This window comes from Oryzias latipes, chromosome 9 (assembly GCF_002234675.1).
Source record: "Oryzias latipes chromosome 9, ASM223467v1".
In the NCBI taxonomy this organism is placed as follows: domain Eukaryota; kingdom Metazoa; phylum Chordata; class Actinopteri; order Beloniformes; family Adrianichthyidae; genus Oryzias; species Oryzias latipes.
The window spans coordinates 20,706,799-20,729,817 of record NC_019867.2 but is presented as its reverse complement, the minus strand read 5'-3'; the positions used below and the strand labels follow the sequence as shown (position 1 = coordinate 20,729,817).

The 23,019-nt window shown below is 40.1% G+C and overlaps 3 protein-coding genes across 9 annotated transcripts in view; 2 read left to right on the top strand and 1 right to left on the bottom strand.

Annotated features, from left to right (window-relative positions):
* Positions 1–2,530, top strand: part of cabin1 (calcineurin binding protein 1) — a 45,994-nt gene extending 43,464 nt beyond the window's left edge. For 5 of the 6 annotated variants that reach the window (XM_023958651.1, XM_023958655.1, XM_023958654.1 and 2 more), the window contains one exon: positions 38–2,530. In XM_023958651.1, coding sequence (XP_023814419.1) covers positions 38–181 — 144 coding nt within the window. In that variant the 3' untranslated portion in view covers positions 182–2,530. The remainder of the gene's footprint in view (positions 1–37) is intronic. The other variant, XM_023958652.1, reaches the window with a different exon arrangement.
* A 5,657-nt stretch (positions 2,531–8,187) lies between these two features.
* On the top strand, positions 8,188–12,334 carry LOC101163256 (T-box-containing protein TBX6L). Its single transcript, XM_011479448.3, has 9 exons — positions 8,188–8,372; positions 8,466–8,622; positions 8,699–8,801; positions 9,102–9,266; positions 9,352–9,498; positions 9,582–9,652; positions 9,721–9,809; positions 9,879–10,083; positions 10,158–12,334. The coding sequence occupies exons 1-9, from the start codon at positions 8,357–8,359 to the stop codon at positions 10,588–10,590; spliced, it is 1,386 nt and encodes a 461-aa protein (XP_011477750.1). The 5' UTR covers positions 8,188–8,356; the 3' UTR covers positions 10,591–12,334.
* A 3,540-nt stretch (positions 12,335–15,874) lies between these two features.
* Positions 15,875–21,495, bottom strand: klhl22 (kelch like family member 22). Of its 2 annotated transcripts, none has more exons than XM_011479445.3 (8): positions 21,183–21,495; positions 20,735–21,024; positions 19,812–19,977; positions 19,411–19,734; positions 18,904–19,313; positions 17,436–17,628; positions 17,054–17,287; positions 15,875–16,977 (listed from the first exon to the last, which is right to left on the bottom strand). In XM_011479445.3, the coding sequence occupies exons 1-8, from the start codon at positions 21,237–21,239 to the stop codon at positions 16,636–16,638; spliced, it is 2,016 nt and encodes a 671-aa protein (XP_011477747.1). In that variant the 5' UTR covers positions 21,240–21,495; the 3' UTR covers positions 15,875–16,635. The 2 variants fall into 2 exon arrangements, with proteins under 2 accessions (XP_011477747.1, XP_004072590.1); XM_004072542.3 differs by having other exon boundaries at positions 19,423–19,734; positions 21,183–21,468.
* Between the last annotated feature and the right edge of the window lie 1,524 nt (positions 21,496–23,019).

Here is a 23,019-nt window from a genome sequence, read left to right as displayed (position 1 = left end):
TTCTCAACGGAGACCTCTGCTGTTTGCTCTCACACAGAACGTTATCTTGTCCTCCCAGTCGGCCGCCACAGTCAAGAAAGACTGCCTGAGCCAGCCTGCATTAGAGGTGCAGGAGACGTCCAGCCAGGAGTCGTCTCTGGAGAGCGAGTCGGACGAAGAGGATGACTACATGGACGTTTGAGCCTGTGAAGGCCTCGTGTGCACGCTAAAACTGAAACCTTGTCACAACCCAGTCTGTCTCTGCCAAACCCCCGTGTATGCCAGTTTTTGAAAAAAAAAAAAGAAAAGGAATGATCTATGCCTCTGCTGCTGTTGATGCTTATGCCCCCAGAAACAACCTGACAGTGGTGACAGTGATGGTGCATGACAGACTGAGACGGCTTTGGTGTCTCAAATGTACCATTTATGCATATCACCTTGTGGAACTCTCCTGCTCTTTACTGGACGTGGATTTTTTTTTAAAAGAGCCTTAAAGCCTACAAGAATAAGTTTGATGCATCTTTTGTATACTATGTGCTTACTGTATCTCCAAGCTGCAGCTAAATCCTGGCTTCGGCGGCTCACCAACCAGAGGTTCCAGTTTAAGTGAGCGCTCAGCAGCATGCTCCTGCTGTCCTTTTCTTTGGTTGTTTACTGTGGCATGACGTTGAATTGCTACACGTTATATTTGTCTTTGAAGTGAAAGGCGGCGGGCGACTACACTCGAGGTTCATGGGTGAGATAACCAGCCACAAAGCCTCACAACATGTAGCAGATTGAGAAATGTTTACACTAAACATTTTGGATGTTTTTTCTTTTCTGTTTAAACTGAACTTTGTGCTATTTTTGTACTGACTTGTATTGTATTTTTGTATATATTTATATATACATATATATATATATTTTTTCTTTAGTGTGCATTTGTAGCTGAGAAGACTGGTTCTTACCAGAGAGGCATCTCGTCACCAGCACTAATATTCAGAGGGGCTTTCACTTTCGAGAAGCTTTTGTCCATATTGTGTTCCAAAAATCGTTTTGGCTTTAAAGAGTTTTCACACGAGGATCATTTCAGTTCCAGTAAAAGTCAGACACGGACCGGCCCGGCTCACAGGTGCCAGACGAATCCTTCCTGATCTCAAGAATGTTTGAAGGCTCCAGAAGGACTGACGATGCCTTTCCATGGAAGCCGTTTGTCCCAGTTCCTGTTAAACTCAGTGGAAGACAACAGAATGTTTTTAAAAGATTTTCTATGAAAAGAAAGAATTATTCTTTTTCTTGGAAGCCGTTTCCTTTTTTTTGTCCTTCATGTTTCAGGGAGGTCCATTAGCACCCTGGGCTGTGGAACAGTGGGCGTCAGGAAGGGCTTCGGCGTAAAACCTCTACCAAATCCTCCTGTAAAGCACTTTACTCTCATTTTCCTCCACTCATCCCCATCCTTTTCATTCTCCTTAACTTCCACTCCAAAATATATCTTTGTGCTTCCTCTACACCCTACAGTCTCTAACCTCTGAACACATTTGAATCATCTCAATGATCTCAATATTTGACATTCATATTTTCAGTTCTCACATGTCCAACTCTTCTTTCTGTCTCTTCTTCACTTTAAATCTCATCACTCTGTTCAAGTCTGGTCTGTTTCATTCTTTTTTACCGCTATAGTCAGCTTTCAAACCAAAGTCCGGTGCTGTGTGCTTTGTTCCCTTTCTCTCCCTGATCAATGAACAGAAGTTCACCTGTGCTCCTTCTTTTACAGGAACTCAATTTTTCTGGCTCTCTTTAGGTAAAAACGGCTTACTCTCCATTTTTATCCTTTGTAAAAAATCGCCCACCCACTGCCCTGTACTACTGAACACCGAGCCTATCCATCACGTCTCTACTGCTCCTGAAGTCTGTTTCACTCTCATTCACATCAGGCTCCAGAGTTTTTTATGTCAGTTTGATCTGAAACCATTTTTATGCCGGATGTCCTTCCAGACACAACCCACTGCTTTTAATCAGACTGTAGGCCAACACAGAAAAAAAATGGATCCAAGTTTGTTTTTAATCCTATATGGTACTGATGATCACTTTGGGTGAATAATGCAAAAAAAATCATCCATATATGATCCAAATTGAAACTAGGTGAAGACCTATTAGAATGTTACTTTAACATGATAGCAAAATTTTTTAATCATTAAAAAGGCAACCGGGAACATTTTCATTCCGGGTGATGGGTTTCATATCAAGAAGTGAATTTTCATAGAAATTCTTTGGATTTCTAAACTTCAGGTACTTGGATTGATAAATGTAATTGTTTCAGTTTTCCACAGGGGGGCAGTATCACACTTGTCATTTGTGGTGCTGATTCCAAGAAACAGTGAAAGAAGGAAGGATTAAAAGTTCAGTGTAAAACCTCAACTGGCAAAAAATCATTTCAGAGAATTCTTGGAGTTCATGGAAGGATGTAGGTGTGTTGATTCGGTCATGTTTCTGATTAAGAAAGCGTTGAAGCTGAATGTTTGACAGGATTTTGCTTCTCTTAAATGGGACATTAAACCATTCCTTTGCTGTCTCTTGTCTCATGTATACTGTGTAGAACTGCAGTGGAGGTCACGGTGGTATTGCTTAAGCAGAGGGTGTGGGTCACCCAGAGAGCTGGGAAACATCAACTAAAGAGACCATTCCTCAAAGCAGCCCTAAAGATTAAAAATACACAAGCACTAAGGGGTCAATTGTACAAAAAACGTTAATAGTTTGAACCCAACAACAAAAAGGTTATGTCTTACATATTTTCATTTAATAAGGGGTTGGTTTGGAGTTAAAGTTTGTGAAGGAAAAAAGAAATAGTTGCCTTTTTTGTGATTTTCTTAAGCTTGTCATTTTTAAATGTTGACACAATTCCTGACATTTTCAAAGAATTTCGGTTTAGCTTTAACCAAATTCTTGATATTCATGTTTGAGTGAGAAGGAACGTCAAACAGCTATCATGGCTGAGCTTTCGCCTTTAATGAGAATGTTTTTTAACACATTAAAGTTCCTTTTTTAGCCCAGATGATGATCTGTGCTGGTGGATACCTGATAACTGATGTGAACATAAAAAGATTCAAATTTTTGGAATCCTTGTATTTCACAGTCCCTATACGGTCTTAACGACAAAATATTTACATTTAATTTTTAAAATACTACAACTAAAACTTGTAGAAATTGTTTAAATTTTTTTAACTTAAGTTTCAAGACAAAAAGTGTTAGAACAGTAGAAAAGGTGGCTGCAGTTCGTATTATTGCATTTGGAGCCCCTGACTAAAGGTTCTTGAGTCTAATATCACCATCAGCTGCATATCTAGCCTATAAAATAATTTCAACACACAGGGTTCGAGCAGATCTTAGTCAGTGGCCTTGTGGTATGTGAGTGTCCGCCCTGACATTGGAGGGTTGTGAGTTCAAATTCAGGCCGAGTCATACTAAAGACTAAAAAATGGGACCCAGTGCCTCTCTGCTTGACACTCAGCATTAAGGGGTTGGATTGGGGGGTTAAACCACCAAATGGTTCCCGAGCGCGGCTGTGTCTGCAGCTCGCCACTCCACCAGGGGATGGGTCAAATGCGGAGAGCAAATTCTACAGACCTAGGTGTGTGACAAATAATGGGACTTTAACTTTTTAGTCAGATATATTTCTGGCCTTTAACCAAGCAATCCAACTCGTTATTTGTATGGTGTGTCCGGGTCTTTGTGCTGCACCACAACTGAGATTGTTCGGTACTTTACTGAAGGATCTCTTCTTGAAGTTCTTTTAAAAAAAAAACAACCAAAACAAAGTGAGAGTGCTGAACCTTCTTGCTTTAAAATGAACAGGTAGATTTAAGGCCCTGGAAAAATCAAGAGGAATTCCTAATCATAAAAATGTAAAACACTTTTAGAGAAAAATTGTGTTTATTCAATAAACAACTTACTTTTGTCCTTTTTTTATTCTCAGGCAGGTATTAATGTCATTTTATTCTTATTTTGACATTACATTTTTTTTAATGCCAAATCATTTTAATTAAAAATTATTTATGATACTAATCACACTTCCTATTGCAGAAATTTCAACATTTTTGTCTATACTTTTTTTGATACAATTATATAATTGCTGAACTATTCCAAAACTTTATTACATATTTAAGTAAAAATTTTTTTTGGCCCTGCCTTTACCCTGGGATTGGCATCTCCAAGAGCCCAGAAGGGATTAAGCAGGTTTGGAAGTTGGATGGATGGATTTTTTTTTTCCTCAGTTATTATGAATTGAACACAGATGAGAAAAGCTTACGTGGGCTCACCTTAACAGTGCTGAAGTCTGCATTGTTTAAGTCTGAAACAAATGACGGAACCTGCTGTCACTTGGTTAGATGTGGATTTTACTTGTTTCAGATTCTAATTTTATAAAAGGTCATTTAAATTATTTTTTTCTGGTGAAAAAGTACTTTTTATCATTTTAAACTTGTGTTTAGTTGCTTTTCGAAGTCAATTATAATGAAATCTGCCATACCTTTTGCAACTTTGTGAAATATTTTCAAATCAAAATAAGAAACTTGACTTCTTCAGCATTCTTTTCACTATTATCTAAATTGAATTTTACTGTTCCACTTAAAGAAGAAAAAAAACGGCTCGCACAACCTAATTAGTTTTTATGTCGTGGAATAATTATCTTATTGGGCCTTTTCCAATTCATGGCAACCTCTGTAACTAACTTTTTTTTCTACTTCCCATTTCAGGGTTTAGAATGGAAGTATTTAGCTTTAAAGAGCAATTGAGAAAATCAATCAAGATCAGGAAAACAGTGAAATATGACACACACAACTGCCACTGTTAAAAGCACAAAGTCAATTTTACTGCTATGGTCATTCGAGGATGCTCAGATCTCAGGTTTTGAAATTGTAATGAAAATGTTAGAATGAAATAGACACACATCGGAAAAGTCAGGGTCCTATTGAGCTCAGTAACCTGAATCAGTATCCTGATCCAGGTTACTGAGAATTGCTTTACTGAGCATTGTTACATCTTAGCAAGTATTTGTTCAATTAGACTGATAATTACAAAGCTGTGTTTAAAAAGGCAGTTTAAAAATCCTACAAATGACCAGTGCATCATAGTAAGTGTGGCTTTCAAGATCAGGTTTACCACAGATATCACAGGTGTTCACAGTCCTAATAACTGTACAGTGAACCTGTCATCTTGGGAGCATTGTTATATATTTATTTGAGCTTTTTATTAAGTGAAAAAAGTCACATGTTTCCCCTCAGTTGCATGTATACCTAAAACAAATGACCTGACATCTTCCTTGCATGGGCTTCCTAATCTGGAGCCTCTCAGCTGGCAGACCTCCCTACTGACCCGTTAGTGGACAAAGGGCTTGTACACGGCGGTGTGAATTCTCCAACGCCAGGGAAGTCATTAGTCTTCATTAGCAACTTCCAGGGGTTTCTTATGAAGTGCTGTGAAGTTGTCATTTGTCCCCTTTGCCAGGAAAACTACATCTGTGGTTTGTTTTCTTATGTGGCGGGCCAAATGTGAAGTCACATCGCCCCCAGTACTTTTATCCATATATCAAATGATCTATGGGACTCAATACATAAATGCAAGTAGATATTTTATAATTACGTTTTACTGGAAGTTGTAATATGGTTTGATATTTGAGAAAAAGGTTTTGAAAAAAGATAACACGACCATTGGTCATTGAAATCTGGCTCATCCATTTCATTCTCTGTCAGCCAAATGTTGTGCAATAAATTTGTAGGCACGCTGAAACTCCTCCGAATCATCCTGCAGCACCTGCATACATAAAAAGATGAAGCCGGTCTCCCTGACATTGCCATTGAAGCATCAAAAGAGAGTGCAGCATGGCTAATGTGAGCAAAAGGTGTGAGATTTCTCGTCATTCCGCTGCAGGGGCTCTTTATGGGCCCGCTGAAGAGCCGTCTGATCCCCGGGCTCTGGCTGTATATTGGCAGCTGTTAACTGCTGAGCACTTACGCCCGGGAAGTGCAGCCTTGCTGCTGAAGGTTGATTTCTATTTAAGATAATTCAAACTACAATACAATAACCAAAATGTGATGTACATATGTCTTCAAGTACAACAACAAAAATATAATAAAGTCAAACAATATCTTCTTATTCTGTTGTCAACCCAAACATTCATCATGTTAACCTGTTTTGTCCCCTTCAGAGTCACGGGGCCGCAGGAGCCCATCCCGGCCACTCGTGGGTGAAGGCAGAGGACATCCTGGACCGGTCGCCAGTCTGTCACAGGGCTCAACCCAACATAAAATAACAAAAAGCTAAAATAGCGTTAAAATTTAAGATTTAAGATAGGGGTCTTCTAATCAGAAATGAAGGTGATGTAGTAATATGCTCAGTAAGTGCGTTACAGATTGGGGTGCCACAGTAAGAAAGGCTGTCGCAGCAACAGATGAGTCAAAAGAAAGAATGGAGGCTTAATGACATAATTAATGACATAATTTTCTCACGTTCAATGTTTGTGCGATGTTTAAAAGAGACAAAAAATCATTTTTTATGTTTAGCAACAAATGTAACTGACTATACCGGTAATCACATCTTTGTTTCATAGAAGCTGATCTCAGAGGTGAGGATTCAACTTGCTTCCCGTTCCTTCCTCTGGATTAAAATAATGGAGAAGCAGGAAAAACCTTCCCTGCTTTAAATCTGTGATGTGTCTTTACTCTGCAAATTTCAACATGCTCAGATCTTCTGTTCATCACTCAAACTCACCAAATGAAGTCGGAAATTTGGGGTTTGGTCAACCGAATCAACCTCCAGATCCTGTCTGGGACTTCTCCATGTGCACACCACCCTTGGAGCAAGGCCTTCTCCTGTCCCAACTGTCACATTCAAATTGTACATGGCACTTTCTGACATGTGTGGGACAAATATCTTCAAACACATTAGATCAATTTGAGACAAAAGTGAGGGGAATGACACTATACCTGTGAGCAACAACTCCCCAGAAGCATCTGGTTACACACGTGAACAACGACAACACACCACACTTCCAGGCCTTTGTTGGGCCGCCATTCTACAGCAGGAGGAGCTCAGGGCCCTTCCCCTACACAGGGGTTTATGTGCATCTTTTAAGTGCATCATTACAAGCTGAACATCACCTTTTCTTTCGATTTTGACTGTCTTGTCAATAAATTCTCTGGGGAGTCTTTTTGTTGCTCTTTAAGTGCATTTAATTCTGCTGAGAAGTTTGTAACGACCTCTTCTCTTTCTGCTTTTGAAAGTGCTGTTTTGCATACTCGTTGATGTGTCCATGGTAGAAAGGAAGATGAAGGAGATGTGACCGGTATCTGAATTTATAATAAACAGAAAAATATTTATTCTTTTCTGGAGATCTGTCCTCTTAAGTTTCTTAGGCACTGGCAGTGTGACAGCCGTGGATTTTTCTCTGAATGTCAACAGCAAGGAGGACGGTCTGCTTGTCCTCTTGTCCCATTCATGACTGACTTGGGCTTTTGGTGCTAATTGGTTGTTAATTGCCTGCCTATAGACGAGGACTTTCTCCACATAGAGAAACTGGCCTCTTCAAGGGGAAACAAGCCTAATGAGATTAACTGTCAGAGTGGGTTTGTCTAGACACTCTAATACACAACACTCCCTGCAGGCCTCAGAACCATGCCCTCAGGTGAAAAGTTAGCCACACAAGACTTGATATGATCAAACCATTATGGGTTTACACAAAGTTTCTCACCCATTTGACAGAAAAAGCTGAACATTTTAGAAAGCTGAACCAGTTTATAGTGAAAGGATGCTACTTTTAACAAAATAAGAGTTTTTTTAAACTACATTTCCACATCATTTACTCTCAGATGTATCGAAGCAGTCATTTCAGGGTTTACCACATTGCACAAACACACTGAGTGATGTTTTTGCACATGCTTATGCGTGTGTCAAGGATATTTGGCTTGTGGTGCCACAAGACTTGATCTGCAGAAGGGAGTGCATCCATATTTGTTTTAAAGTCTCTTAGCAGTTAATAAAGATGCATTTCCTTAGTCCCCCTTCCTGTGGGGACGGTATCAAGACTCTGTTAAGTCTCTTTGATTTTAGCACCCTCCAATCACAGAGGGCCACTGGCTCATCACCGTGTCACTTCAAAGTGTGGGAATGGCCCCCATGGCCCGCCCAACTCAAAGGTTCCCCTTAAAAGTCGTCGTCCACCTCTTCTACAGCTTCATTTCTGAATGATCAAGACCAGCAGGACTGACCTCAGGGGTTTGCAGGATTTTTCTTTCACACTTGAGGCAGGCCTCTGTCACATTTTGGAATTTGTCTGGCCCACGGATTACACATTGAGTTTTCATGAGAGAGCTTTCTCAGCCAGAGCTGCTGCTGCAAGTGAAGAATGCAGTCCATCAGAGGTGAGAACCAGCAGAAGAGGATTAAAGATTGAATCACTTAAATGCTTCATTCTTTTACATTAACATTTGACCCTTTTTTTTATTCTCCCCCAGAGCTGAAGTCCAACTTCAGTGGCCCTCCTCCCACTGCCATCACTGGAGCCCCTGATGCTTATCTTCAGGGTAACATCAGGATGACTCTGGAGGATCCCAACCTCTGGAGAACATTCCATGAAATTGGAACTGAAATGATTATCACAAAGCCAGGCAGGTGAGACAAAACATTGCAGCTCCAATCATTTGCAGGTGATCCCTTCTGTGTCCGACATGTTTGTTTCTGTTTCCAGGAGGATGTTTCCACACTGTAAAGTTAGCCTTTCAGGCCTCATTCCATGCGCCAAGTACATCTTGCTGGTTGATATGGTCCCTGAGGATGGCTTTCGCTACAAAGTAAGTCTTATCAGCTGCATCTGAGCCTCTTCTCTGACTTGCAGAATGTAAAGCATAGATAGATGTTCTTCAGTAAGTATCCTCCTCCTTCCCCTCTTCCCTGACGTCGTACTTCAAAGGCTGTTATCTCATCCTGTTTTTCTGTTCCCTGCTGAGAGCCCACAGCACTGCCCCCCTGTCTCTGTGGGTGGTAAGGGTCAGCCATCGCTTCCCACTCTGTCGTGGGAAATAAAGAAAGATCAGCTTTCTTGTGTGGATTATATGTTTTTTTGAGGTCCACTATCTGCATCATCCCTACAGTGGAACAAAGATAAATGGGAGGTGGCAGGAAAAGCAGAGCCTCAACCTCCCTGCAGGACCTACGTCCACCCAGACTCCCCAGCTCCTGGGAGCCACTGGATGAAGCAGAGCATCTCCTTTCTTAAGCTGAAGCTCACCAATAACACGCTCGACCAGCACGGTCATGTAAGTATTGATGAGAAATTATGGTGGTGCTTTCTGCAGAAACGGGCGTGTGAGATGGAAGCCTCTGTGCCTTCAATATCTGCAGATCATTTTGCACTCGATGCATCGATACCATCCACGCTTCCACGTCGTCCAGGCAGATGACCTGTTCAGTGTCCGCTGGAGTGTCTTCCAAATGTTCACCTTCCCAGAGACGTCCTTCACTGCAGTTACCGCCTACCAGAACACCAAAGTAGGGTTCAGCCGCAGCCAGCCCATGCAATCTTTTCATCACACAACCCTTGGGATAAATAAAAGTTTTTCTTCTTCTTTCAGATTACCAAACTGAAGATTGATCATAACCCCTTTGCAAAGGGTTTCAGAGATGAGGGAACCAACAAAAAGAGGTTTGTTTTTAAACCAGTTATAATAAAGGCAATGCTGAATTTGGAGATTAAAAGTGTTGCCTTTGCAGACGTGCAAACAAACATCTCACCTGTTCGGATAAAAGAGAAAAGAGGACAGAGATTTCAAACAATGATTCCAAGCAGGACAGCTCACCAGGTGACTGCTTCTCGTTTCTATGTCATTTTGCCCGTTCTTGAGCTTATCTAATCATTTGAGCTCTTTCAGATTTCTGTACGTCGTCCTATGACAGTTATGATGGAGAAGATCAGTCCAAAAGGAAGGAGGAGGATGTTAAGGAGGAGCGTTACTCACCATGGGGGGCTGAGAGGGAGCAGATTATGAGGACAGACTCTCCCGTGTGTGTGGATGCAAGAGACATGTACAGCAATGAGCAGCTTGTTCCTGCTCCAGCTTCCTTCCAGGCCTGCAGGTGAGTCCTGCTGAATGGAATGAAGTAGTGTTGTGTTGAATCAAAGGGGGCTAAATCCTCTTCTCGCTCCCTAGGGTGCATGAGTATGGGAAATCTCCATCCTCCTCCCCCAGCTCAGGCAGCAGATCAGGAAGAAACAGCTTTGGACCCAGGGCTCCTGACGTCGCCACTGTCCCTGACCACCAGTCCTCAAAGTCTCGCGTGCATGAAGCCGGTCCCTCTCACTGCGCCCCTCAACACCACCTCCCAGGCCCTCAGGATTATACTGGGGTGCTCAACATGACTGTGGGCCAGGCCAGCAAGCCAGGGGTGATTGGACACCACATTTACAGCCCCTACGGTTCAGAGCAGCCGCTCGGCCAGTGGGGCGGCCCCGGACCAGCTCAGTATCCCCCTCCTCCCCATCTGACTGCTGACTACAGCTCACAAGCTGTGCACCACGGCTATCACCATGGCAATGTAGCAGAGTGGAGTCAATACCCACTGTTCTCTTATTCCTGCTGGTGAAGTTAACAGTGTTGAGACTCTGGATGAAGCAGTGCTCTCATGTCTGGGAGTGCATGTCCAAACACGACTGAGAGCAGGATGATTTCCTTTATGCTGATTTAAGATAACCTGTGCAAAACTCATTGTTTTATAATTGTCTATTTATTTTTTATTTCGTCTTACCTCTCAGCAAAAAAAAATATTTTTGTAAAGAGAAAAAAGGTGCAATGTATGTCTGTGTGAATTGTGATGTGAAAATAATAAAAACATGAAGGTTATTTTCTGCTTACATGGGAGTATTTATTATGTTACCCTCTCAGGAATATGGTTCACACATTTTCTCTGTTATTTGGACCACACGTATTTAATTTTTCAAGTGAAGAATATTATATTTTATTATATACATTTTGTTGTAGTGAGACGCAGACTGGCATGACAATCACGACTCCTGAAGAGTTTTGTTTGTATTTCCACAAATTGGGGGCCACTCGGGTCTTAACAAGCCCAGCATGCATTAAAGACGGTGTGTTACTGTGACTCCGGCTCACATGCTGGGGTTTACCTACAGGCACATAAAGAGCTGGACAGCCCTCATTCTCCATGTCAATAGGCCTTAAGCAGCATGAAAATGGGGGCTGTTGGTTTCTTTTGACATCTAAAAACACAGGCAGACAGACCTGTCGCCCTGAGTGGATATGAGCTGCTAATGACTGTTGCAACACTGGGGGAGGCGCTTCCTCGAGGAGCAATCTAGTTTTATTGTGGGTTTTTACTCAGTGCTATTCATTATCTTGCCAAAACATCAACCTTCCAACTTCCTCAGTTTACAAGCATTAGCTATTATTGCAGCTTAGAAAGAATTATTCACTTGAGTAAATCTTGGCTCACAGTATATGGAAACTGGGGAAGCACAGTAACATTTGTAAAACAAATAAGAAATAAATCAATATTTTTTTCAACTTTTTATGTTGAAAAGATGTTTTTCCCTTTATTTCTTTTCATTTTCATAAAAACGATCTTATACCTGGGAAATGAAAGGGAACAGAAGAATAAAACTGGTTTTCTGCCCCTTTTACATTCTTGGAAAAAAAAAAGAGTGACAAATATATTTAAAAAGGTATGTATCTAAACATACACACGCCTGCTTGTGGTTTACAAAGAAGAATTACATGTAATAGTACACAGACACTGGCAGGTTTGGATCTTATTTGTAAATTTGGGTACCTGGAATTAATCAACAAGGTTGATTGATTGTATTTTAGTTGCAATTATTTTCCAGCAATTTAGTTTCTTGTATTGTTTTTAGATTGTTTTATATCTTGACTTCTTGAATTGAAACATATTTTTTTATCTGAACTTTGGCAATGTTAAAGTCTAATATCCTTTTAAATCTTCTTTGTATGTGGCAGATTATTCTGATGTGCTTCATGCATTACTCCTAAAATACCTTGATCAACTACATCTTTAAATGTTAATATTTTTTATTTGCTGAATGATGGATTAAATGATGTAAACACTGCCAGAGATAATCTTTCATCTTTGTCACCTTTTTTGTTTCTAGTTTAACGTCTTATATTGCCATTTGATGGTCTTTGCACAAATCCTGACAGTTTTGAGGTCGTCTGTGGTTTTTCTTCTGAATCCTTACAGCCTATTAGAAAACACCCGGCAGAAACAGAACCATCTCAGAGGACAGATCTCCATCCACCACTTGTTTGTTCCCTATTGATTTTTATTGAGCTCTTCCTCTTCAGCACAGCAGGAGAAATGAGGATAAAAGCAGGTACTTTGACTCAAACCCATCTCCAGCTCCCCTGGGTTTAATTTGCATAGCTCCACATCACCAGCCAATTTCATTGCTTTGATAATTGTCCAGGAAAGAGCAGCAGATCGACCCGCACTCAGAAGTCTGCCAAGAGCACTGAGGTTGTTAAGTGGTGGTCTTGATTGTCCCTCAGGTGGTGGCAGTGGTGCATCTTAGGAGTAAAACGGCTGATGCATAAACACACAACGAGGATCTGTGAATCAGTGGTGTCAGCAGAAAACTTACTGGGGGCTGACACAAAAGTGTGAAACAGAAGGAAGGGGGCGGTGGGAGGGCAACAGATGTAGATGAAACAGCCTCAGAGAGGAAAGCAGCAGTCAGCCTTCATAAAGCTGAGAGAGTTTAGAGCCAAATGGAGAGGAATTGGTGGAGACTGGGTGGAATAAAAAAAGGCCCCAAAACAAGCACGGCTGTCAGACGAGGAAGAAAACCATCTCAGGAGATTTTACATTTCAATTGTGTTGAATTAAATCAAATGGGCAGCGAGAAATGAAGCACACTCAGATTGAGATCAAACACATCTGAAGCCCAAAGAAACAAAACATTCTGATTTATTAAAAGTGTTCAACTTACAGGAATGAATTTTAACCAAATATCAGCCCAAAATAATACCGGTGGTGCTGCAGTGCACTTGCAAAGCAACTCTGACCAAGTCGATGCCTAACAAGAAGTCTGCAACTGACAAAACCTGACTTCTTTTAAAAGTGATAGTCTGACCCTCCCTGCTTGTTTGCCCCTTAAATGTAAATTATACAAGATAAAAATGATGTTTCAAATAGAAATTAGGAACAACTATTTTTGCTTTACGTGTGCATTTACTCTGATGAAAAGCGTGTTTTTAACATGTTTTTGTAGCATTTTTCTCATGATAGGGGACATATTAGGGCGGGGCATCACCATTGATTTCCAAAATGGATTCGATCCGATCCACCAGAGCCTTGATCGATTCGATTCTTTCAATCAACTCAATTTGATTCAATTTCATTTTGAATTTACACGGTTTACAAATTTAGACATATTTGTATAGAAATACATTAATAACCTATGTATGTTTTGAAGATATTCATATTAATCTGAGAGTTACATCATTTCTCAAAAGGAGAAGCTCCAACAAAAAAAGTGCAGATCATTATGTTCTGCCTCTCCTGGAGGAAATTGCAGTTTAGCCACTAGCATTACACTTTATTCCAGGAGACTTTAGTTTGGAGTTTGGAAAATTCCTGCCTGTGAATATAAAGCTGTTCATTTAATCAGCAATCTATTCTTAGCTCGACGGAACATTAGCAATAGCTGTCCTATGGGAATTCTATAATACGGACTTTGGCCTTAGCTGTTGTTACACGGAAGGTCACCGGGAAAAGGACAGTCATTTATGATTGATCTCCACTTTTATGTATCGATTACTTATTAATTAAGCTTGGATCAATTTAGATCAATGAATCCATTTTACCAACCCAGCCTTGGGACATATATAAAGAAAAAAAAGCTTCAAATTGCATTTATTGTTATGTAGAGGCTACTATGGCAAGCCACAATACCCTGCTCTGTTCAATTCTGACGACTAGATCCATGTACGTCTTTGTTTCCCTTGTCTGAGCTGGCATCTGGCTCAAAACTGTACGGCTGGATAGCTCCAGTGTTGCTCCTTATTTGTAATGTTAGGTCTGAGGTTTGAGGGGCTGTAGGCATGCAGGACAGAGTGTAAACAGATGGATGATGGGAAGGGGATGGGTTTACTCCACACCAGCCACAAATCAAGAGGTGAATTTTTACGGAACTCCTGCTGCTCTGCGATGAAAGTAGTAGGGCCACCAAAAAAACAAAAAGAAAATGTACTCAATTTTTTATGGAATTAAAGTTGCAAATGTACAAGCTTACAGTTGAAGTAAGCATACAGTCCAGCAAGTGAACGTCAGCAGAGCAGACCAACTAAACTCAATTTGGTCAAACTGTCTTGGATTTGAACAGGTGAGCTGAATGTTTATTGATAATTTTAGTAATGTTTGAAAGATCCTCTGTTTAAATGAACTTTTCATTAATGTTTTATTCATTGATTGGTGGCTTGCAGGATCTCTGCAGCCCATTGATGAAACCATTGGTGTCCCTGCAGCTGTCCCCTTTTAATCCCTTCTTCCTCCACGAAAGACAAGATCTCTAAGTTTTCCATTTTTTAGCGTTCTTATGCTAATGTGACAGACTATTTTTGTTCATCTTTGTAGTTTTGTATTGAAATGAGACGTTTCATTTGGAGGATGGGACATGTGTAACACTATTTTCATTGCCCGGTGTTCCTTGTGTGCATGACAGATTCATGACGTAAGGTGACATGTGAATGAAAAGGGCAGAATTAAGTAGAGGTCCTCTACACCCAAAGGTGTCTCTGAGCTCCTTATATGAAACTCCGCTTTACCGACCCCGAACCCAGGAAAGCCGGCTACACTGACAATAATTTGATTTTGAGTCGCCAAAAGGTCCAGAATTTCTTTATTTTTAAAACCTATCTAGAAATAAAGCTTCACAAAATGCTCCACATGTTTCATCTTCAAGCAAGGCTCCGATAAACCGACAACTTTGGTGTTTTTCTCGTAAATTTACCGTATTTTCCGGACTATAAGTCGCACTTTTTTTCATAGTTTGGCAAGGGGTGCGACTTATACTCCGCAGCGAGTTATATTAGAAATAAATTGAAATAAACACATTGTTAACCCTCCTGTTATGTTCATTTGTGAGGAACAGAGATGATGTTCCTGGGTCAATTTGATGTATGAGGTATGTTAGGTGTTAAGAGTATGTTAAGTGACTCAGAGAATCAGCAAACTTTTTTATACAGTAAGATCTTGAAGGCTAAAAACATAATATTCTATTTTCCAATGATTTCATAGATTCAGAAATGCAATAAAAGTGAAAACTGTTTCTACAAATACAGGATGAAAACAGAGTATTAGTTGGCTAATGATGCTTCATGAAAAGAATCAATAAATACGTTTGAGAAAAAATTACTGTGAAATTATTAGATAAACAGTCTGCTATGATTGTGTCATATGAGGTTGTGAAAGTTAAAATGCGACTTATAGTCCAGTGCGACTTATCTGTGTTTTTTTCTACTTTATAATGCATTTTTGGGCTGGTGCGACTTATACTCCGGTGCGACTTATAGTCCGGAAAATACGGTACATGTTTTAAAGACATAAACGTACAACTGTAAAACATGTAATTTAATGTAAAAAGTAACCAATTTAGCCTATAAATTTTAAAGCCATTAATCTACACGACTGTATTCTTGTAAATTTAGGACTTCATTGTTGTAACTTATAAAAAAAATGTTGTTTATAAACTGGCCCTAATACTATAACTATGGTATGTCCTAAAACATGACGCATAATCATAATTAAAAGAAACACTTTTACAATGGATCAAGTGGGGCTCAATCTATAAATACATAAAAACATAACCTCAATCATAAACTCATTCATTTAAGACTTTTTTTTAAAAGATTTTTATGAAAAGGAAAGAATGAGGAGCTGCAGAGTCATCGTTGGTCATGAAATGGTAACCGGTTAGCGCTGTCAAGGTAAACAGATTCTCATTTACAAACAACATCAATAAAATGTATGTTTGTCACTTGGAAAAACTGCACCATCCTGACACCTACGACCTGCAAAAACACTCTGTCATTCCAACTCCAACCTTCACAAACAACACTGATTAAAGAAAATGGCAACAACAGAAAGGCACAGATTTCCCTGTTAGACAAACGATGGTTCAAAATCATGAATCTGCTGCGTAGTTCCTAGAAGTGCTGCACTCAGGAGTCCAGACTAATGTGATTGGACAGCTAGAAAACATCTGTACCCACAGTCCCATGCAGAAGAAAATAAAGAAAAAGATAAACCCCGAAACTTTAGCATTTGAGAGGATCTTGATTCTGATTTGTAACAAAAAAATATGAACTTGAACTAAAGTTCCAAAACACTCTTTCAAGTGTTTTTGATCTTCAATCAACTGAGAGGAGGATCTAAGCTGAAATAATCTGAGCACAAGCAGGCACCTTTTGAGTATAAAGCAGAAATGTTAGTGTAACCAGCATTTAGCATATGAAAAAAAGAAAGAATCTGCTGTAAAGCTAAAAGAGAGTCCTTAAGGCCATAAACTCATTCAGTTAATTTAATGATCCACAGACATTATCAGTGTGCTGAAGAAGTTAAGTTCAATATGGTTTGATTCAGGTTTGTGTGGATGCTTCAGTCCTCACTGGAGTCCTCTGATGTATACACATCCACAACTTCCCATGATGCCTTGATGCGCTGCTCCGAACTACTGGCCTGTGTGATGACAGCAGGGGGCATGAGGGCCACACAGGCTGCCAGGCCAGAGACGCGCTCTTTGAACTCAGTCTCACCGTCCCACTCATCTGCATCCGTGTTGTACACATGCACATATTTCATCCTCCTGCCTTTGTCGTGCGAACGGCCTCCCAGGACATAGATGCGGCAGTCGAGCACGGCGATGCCTGGCTCTCCATGTCCAGAGGGGAGAGGGGCAACTAAAGTCCAAGAGTTGGCTGCAGGATCAAAGCACGCCACCTAGAACAAACAAGTCACACTTTATGGGCATTCTATCCCGTATTGACACTACTGCCACTAATATAAGGGTTCATACTTTGTTGACATCCCGGCGATATCCACGCTCATGGTTACTACCCCCAATAACATATATGCGTCCATTGACTGCAGCCATGCCATGCCACGCCCGCTCCACTGGTCCCTCTGCACACACCGCCCAGTGATTGGCTGCAGGGTCAAAGCAGTATGTCTCTCTGAGGTACGCCATTCCTCGACGCCCACATGTTATGTATATTTTCCCATCCACCACTGCTCCTGCGTGGGCATACACCTGGAAGCAAAGCCCAATTGTATTTAATCGGGAGGAAAAAAAGACAGCATCAATCATTAATCTGGATTTTGTCAAGTTACTTAGTGGCTCCACCATGTGGTTTTTCATGGTACTGCACGTACTGCTTTTTCACCCTGACGGGCCTTACCTCTCTCTTCAGAGAAGAGACAAATTGCCACATGTTTGTGCTGGGGTCGTAGCGTTCCACTGAGTCCAGCTCACAGCTGTAGTCACGTCCCCCAATGGCGTAGATGTGACCCCCCACCACGCAAACACAGTGGTCAGCGTGTTGTTGCTGCAGAGGCTGAATGGAGGCCCAGCTGTTGTGACGTGGGTCATACCTGAGTGATGGACCATCAGAAAGAAAACACATTTGAACACCAGCAAAGATCTTTAAACAAACCAGATATGGAATCATCTCAAATCTGGGTTCTACTGAGAAACTCCTAATCAGTAAAGATTTAAGCCCATTTATATGGAAATGCGACATATTGATGTATTTCAGCGTTACAAGATTTTATAACTTTACATTTTAAAATAAAATGAGATTAAATGTTTAACTATAGCAACAAGTCAGACCTAAAATGAAATTACAACAGAGTTCATGGTGAAATATTTTCCAAAAGCTGCCAGCAGAATTAAGAGAAGAACACAGGATGTGCCATAAAATGAGTCCTGCTTTGGAGAAGGACCAAAAAAATTTAATTTAAATCCTGATGCAATGATGGAAGCTAAAAAGCCTCTCAATAAAATCCTGAAATAACAAACCATCCATTAGGAAAGCAGAAAATGTTTATTTGTGGAGTATACAGCTAAGCACTGCTGGTTCAAATAATTAAAAAATATGAGTAAATGACAAGTACATCATCAAAAAAGCTGTGAAAAGCTAAGGAGTTCAGATGACTTTTGCATCCACTGTAGCTTAAAATGTGAGGCAAGGAATGTTCGGTCCATTATAGCTAAAGCAAAAAAAAAAAAGTGTGACTCGATTTCTGCAAATGTTGATATATTATACACTGTTTCTTAAAAACAATTTAAAATACCTTTTTTTTAAACTATGCATATGTATGGAGTTCTCTACGAGGCATCAACAAAGCTTATTTATGCAAGAATACAAAGATACAAAAAATTAATCTTTTCAGTTTAGGAGGTGGATTTATCATTTTTGCATAATAGTTGAAATTATTATGTTCTTCTAATTAAACTGTCCACCAACATTCATTCATTCATCTTCTAAACCCGTTTTGTCCCTTTCGGGTTCACGGGGCTGCTGGAGCCTATCCTGGCCACTCGTGAGCGAAGGCAGGGGACATCCTGGACAGGTCGCCAGTCTGTCGTAGGATGCGTATCAACATTTCCATCTTTATTATATTGTGCATTGGGATATTTATATCATTATAGGGGTATAATTTATAACTGAATTGCCTACATACATGTTCATTTTTTTTGTATTTAACCTCTTGTCAATATTTGGAAATAAACTAAATTAGAAATGAAAATAAAAAATTAAATTCCAATTTTCAATAAGTAGTTGAAAAGATAAAAGGAGCCCCAAAATAATCACATCAAGAAACAACTGGATGGTTATGGCTGTAAATATCCAGACACAATCTCACCTCCAGCAGCAGTTTTCTGCACGAAATCCATTGGTGTTCTTATCTCCTCCAATGAGATAAACAAAATTGTTCAGGACAGCAACCCCCTGGTTAGACATTCGGGGAGACTGAGCTGAAGGCAGAGTCCTCCACTCCCCCCAGCTCGGGTGGAACACCTGAAACAGGTTTTTCTTGTCTGTGAGGGAGGTAGAGCTAAACATCCCCCCAAAACCCAGAATACAGTAGAGGGTGGAGCGGGGCTGCGTGAGAGGACTCTGCAGGACAGGCTGCCACAATTCCTGCTCATGGTACCGCAGCGCAGCTGAGACCGATTGCTTCAGAGGACACTGGTCCAGCCTGCTGTGCAGTCTCTGCAACACTCGTCTCTCAATGAGGCAGAACCGCACAGCTTCAAGCATCTTGAGGTTGTCCTTGAAGACAAAAAAACAGATAAAGGAGTTCAGATTCACTGAGTTCAAGTTAAGCAGATGCTTCACAACAAATAAGAATGAAGAAAAAAAAACACACCTTGAGACTGACCTGCAGATGCACCTTATCAGCTTCCACCTCCTCAGGACTAAAGTGAAAATAAAGAGCCGCCTCGTACACCTCGTTTTCACTGGTCACCTGAAGCTGGTCACTGCTCAGAGCTCTAAAGATCTCCTCTTCAGGGAGCTTTCGGTACACATCCATTCGAGACAAAGTTTGAATGTTGTTGAGGATGTAGGAGCGGACTCGGTCTTTCAACTGCTGCAGCTCAAAGAGATCCGCAAGCTGGAGCACCTCTAAAATGCTGCTGTCATCCAGCCAGGAGTAAAGGAAGTCACAGCAGAAGCCGATGACACTTTCAAGCTGAAACACAGAAAAAGAAAAATACGACTCATAAAAACAAACTGTTTTTTTTGAATGACTGGTTTGGACAAATCTACCTGCACCATGGTGGCAGCTATCAGGACTTCCTGGACACAATCCAGGTCTAATTCAATCTCTGCAGTGTAGATGTAGTCGAGTAGTTTCTTCATGGCCATGTGAGATACTCCGTGAATAAGAATCTCTTTCTGCTGCGTTTCCCGGAGGCCTCCGGCAAACATCCCCCTATAACAAGAGTCGTGGTTTAACCAGGTCACCCAGTCATGAAGGCACAGAGCACGTCGGAATCCTTTTTTCTCTCTTTTCCCTGCACCATTTTAAACTTTGAAATGTCTTTTTAAAAATGTCTGTGCATAAACCGATGGAGTAAAGTACTGTGTCTTGGCCACTTTCACACTGGGATTACACAGCTACTTATGAACAGCAAAGCTTGTGAGTTCACAGACTCAAAGCAAACTCCTGGGGATTTTTCCAAGTCAGAAAACTGCTCCATTAACAAAAACAGACATGTTAGAATAGAGGCTTGCATTCTTAAGGAAGTAACAGCGTACAACAAGGTCATGTGTTACTGTAGAGGGAGATGATTGACACATCATTTATCAGATTATGTTAAGAGTAATTTCAAGAAATATCATTAAACAGAAAAGCTTTTATTCTGACACAAAAATAAAGATGTCATTATTTTAACTTTCTGGTTTGTTGTTGTTTTGGGTGTACAAATAAAGTTATCCTAATTAATAAAGCTTTAAAAATACTTTACTTTAGGTTACTTTAAGTGAATGGTTAAGTGAACTGGCCTGTAATAAATACGAATCAGTCTAAATCTGGTTTATGAAGGAGTAATAGACAATAAAAAAATTATAATGTAGTTTAACATGGATTTAGAGAAAATTTTTGGGAAATATTCGACTAAACATCCCTGAAAAGCTCAAAATAGAAAATAAAAACAAATAAAAACAGGATTGACTGCTGCATCGTTTACCTGAAATAATCGCACGCGGCTGCCAGGAGGATGCGGTGGGCTTGGATGGGTCGACCCTCCACCACCAGGACGACGTCGAACAGGATCCCCATCTGTCTGAGCGACAGCAGGCCGTCCTGCAGGCTGCGAAAGTGGGCTGAACTCCTGAAGATCTGTCGGCCGGGACAGTCTGACGAGCCAGCGCGTCCTCCGACCGCACTCTTTGCTCCGTCCTCAGCCATGACAACACGCTGACCTTCGGGTTTCATCGCTTTTATCTGCCCGGTGCCAACATGACTTAGAGCTGATCCCTTAACGTGGTTTAAACAGAGCGGAACCGATAAACAGGAAGAGAATTAAGCAAAGCAGCTAGCGACCGAGGACGACAGCCTATTCGATTGATGACTGATTTAAAGAGGGCATAAACGTAAAGAATGTATTTAAAGGTTGTATTTTATATACACCTTACCGCCGACCAACTGCACTTGTTTTCCCGGGTGTTGTGCTCTGTTGCGTTAGCCGACATCACAGTTGACGACTAGCATGCTAGTAGTTGATTTAACGTACAACGAAATGATTAAAAAAGATACAGAGTCAGACGTTTTATAACTTTTTAAAATAACTTGAGTACAACGTTCAGAATGCCGTTCAGAGTATTTGAGTTTTGCTATTCAGGTTTGGTTATAATGAGACGAAATCCATTATAGAGTAGAAGTACCGCAGCTGCCTGATTTCCGACATATCAAAATAAGTCTGTTTACTTTTGTTGTCAGGCGGTGATCTGGAATTCTATTGGTCCCTGCATTTTTCTTGTCCCGCCTACTTTCTACGCTTAGCCAATCGTAAAGCAACAACATGGAACATGGATTGTTTCTACGGGATGCCATTTAGAAAGTTACACAGTCAAATATTAACAGCAACATTTTTGTTTTTTTATCCTGTTTTTTGAGAAAAATGTAGGTTTTATTTCTCAAATGCATATATTTACCTCTTAATTAATTTTTTATTAAAACGTGTTACATTTACTAACTAAAAATTTACTTAGGAATATAAATATTTTATCTAAAGCTTAATATATTTTATGATTACTGTATATATCAAATTTGATAAAAGTAAAAATGTATTTTGCAAGGAAATATTTGGATCTGGTCTAAATTCTTTTATCTAAACTATTTATTTAAACTATTTTATTTATTCCTTTAGTTTTTATTTTTTACAAATATTTATGCTTTTTACTAATTATTTAGTTTGGAGCTAAATATTTAACTCCAAACTAAATATTTAGCTAACATGTAATGAACTAGCTGATAAGCGGAAATGAACTGCCAAAATAAAAGTGGAATTTTGCTCTGTCTTTGAACTGACTCTCAGTTAAATTGTCTCCCTGTGCCTCTACTTGTGCTACACTCATTCAAGACATGTCCAACTGCTGGCCGAAAAAACTGGACCAGCCATTTTAAGGGCGAATTTTTTTGTGTAAATAGCCTTCTTCTCAGAGCACCACTGCACTTTTGAGACCTGTCAGTACAGCCACATCTGCTGGAATCCCCCACCACCCCCTTAACTCGAAGGGATCTTTTGCTTTTTAAATGTATTTGTATGATTGACACCAGAGATGGACTGGCAATCTGTTTACTTTTGTAGAGTCCACAATTGTTCCGTTTTGGTCCACAGCCTTCTGTCTGCTTCTTTAATCACAATCATCAAGTGCTTATTTCACATGCCACAGCAGGGGGCACTCATCAAATAATTTGAAATTATTTTAATTGAACAGTCTATGAACAGCCCCCATGTCAACTCCCCGTCGCCTCCTTATCTATCTGCCTTTAAAAGAAATAACAAAATTTTAATGCAGTTGTAAAGCCAGATACAACAGTCACTCTGTAACTTAGAGAAGCGGTATCCTCTCCCCTCATTTCTATGAAATCCTTGATTTCACAGAGAAAAAGCTAAGCAGAGGTTCTGCTCAGCAGAAATACAGTAATTTGTAACTTTGTATTCCGTTACCCCCAATACTGGGGGTACTGTTTGTGAATGAGTTGAATAAAGTTTGAGTTAGTTTATTTTACTTTTTTTGTTATTACTCACTTTCAACTTAATTTGTTAAACGTTCAAACAGAAACTGATAAAAACTAAAGTCTGTCTATTTCTTCTTTACCCAGATAGCCCTATTGTATGGAAGCGATTGTGTAGCATAATTAAAAAAATAAAAGTCAAAACCAGAAATGCTTTTTCATTTTCAAAATGAAGCTGCATTTGTTGACTCAAAATTAAAATGAAAAAGCAATTTGACAAAATGATTTTTC

Bases quoted from the DNA above. Each gene is read 5' to 3' on its own strand.
- LOC101163256 (XM_011479448.3), top strand. The intron at 8,623-8,698 runs GTGAGACAAAAC...TTCTGTTTCCAG, and splicing joins ATTATCACAAAGCCAGGCAG to GAGGATGTTTCCACACTGTA. The intron at 10,084-10,157 runs GTGAGTCCTGCT...CTCGCTCCCTAG, and splicing joins GCTTCCTTCCAGGCCTGCAG to GGTGCATGAGTATGGGAAAT.
- klhl22 (XM_011479445.3), bottom strand. From the start codon at position 21,239: ATGTCGGCTAACGCAACAGAGCACAACACCCGGGAAAACAAGTGCAGT. The intron at 19,978-20,734 runs GTAAACGATGCA...CTCTTGTTATAG, and splicing joins GCCGCGTGCGATTATTTCAG to GGGGATGTTTGCCGGAGGCC. The intron at 19,735-19,811 runs GTAGATTTGTCC...TCTGTGTTTCAG, and splicing joins TAGCTGCCACCATGGTGCAG to CTTGAAAGTGTCATCGGCTT.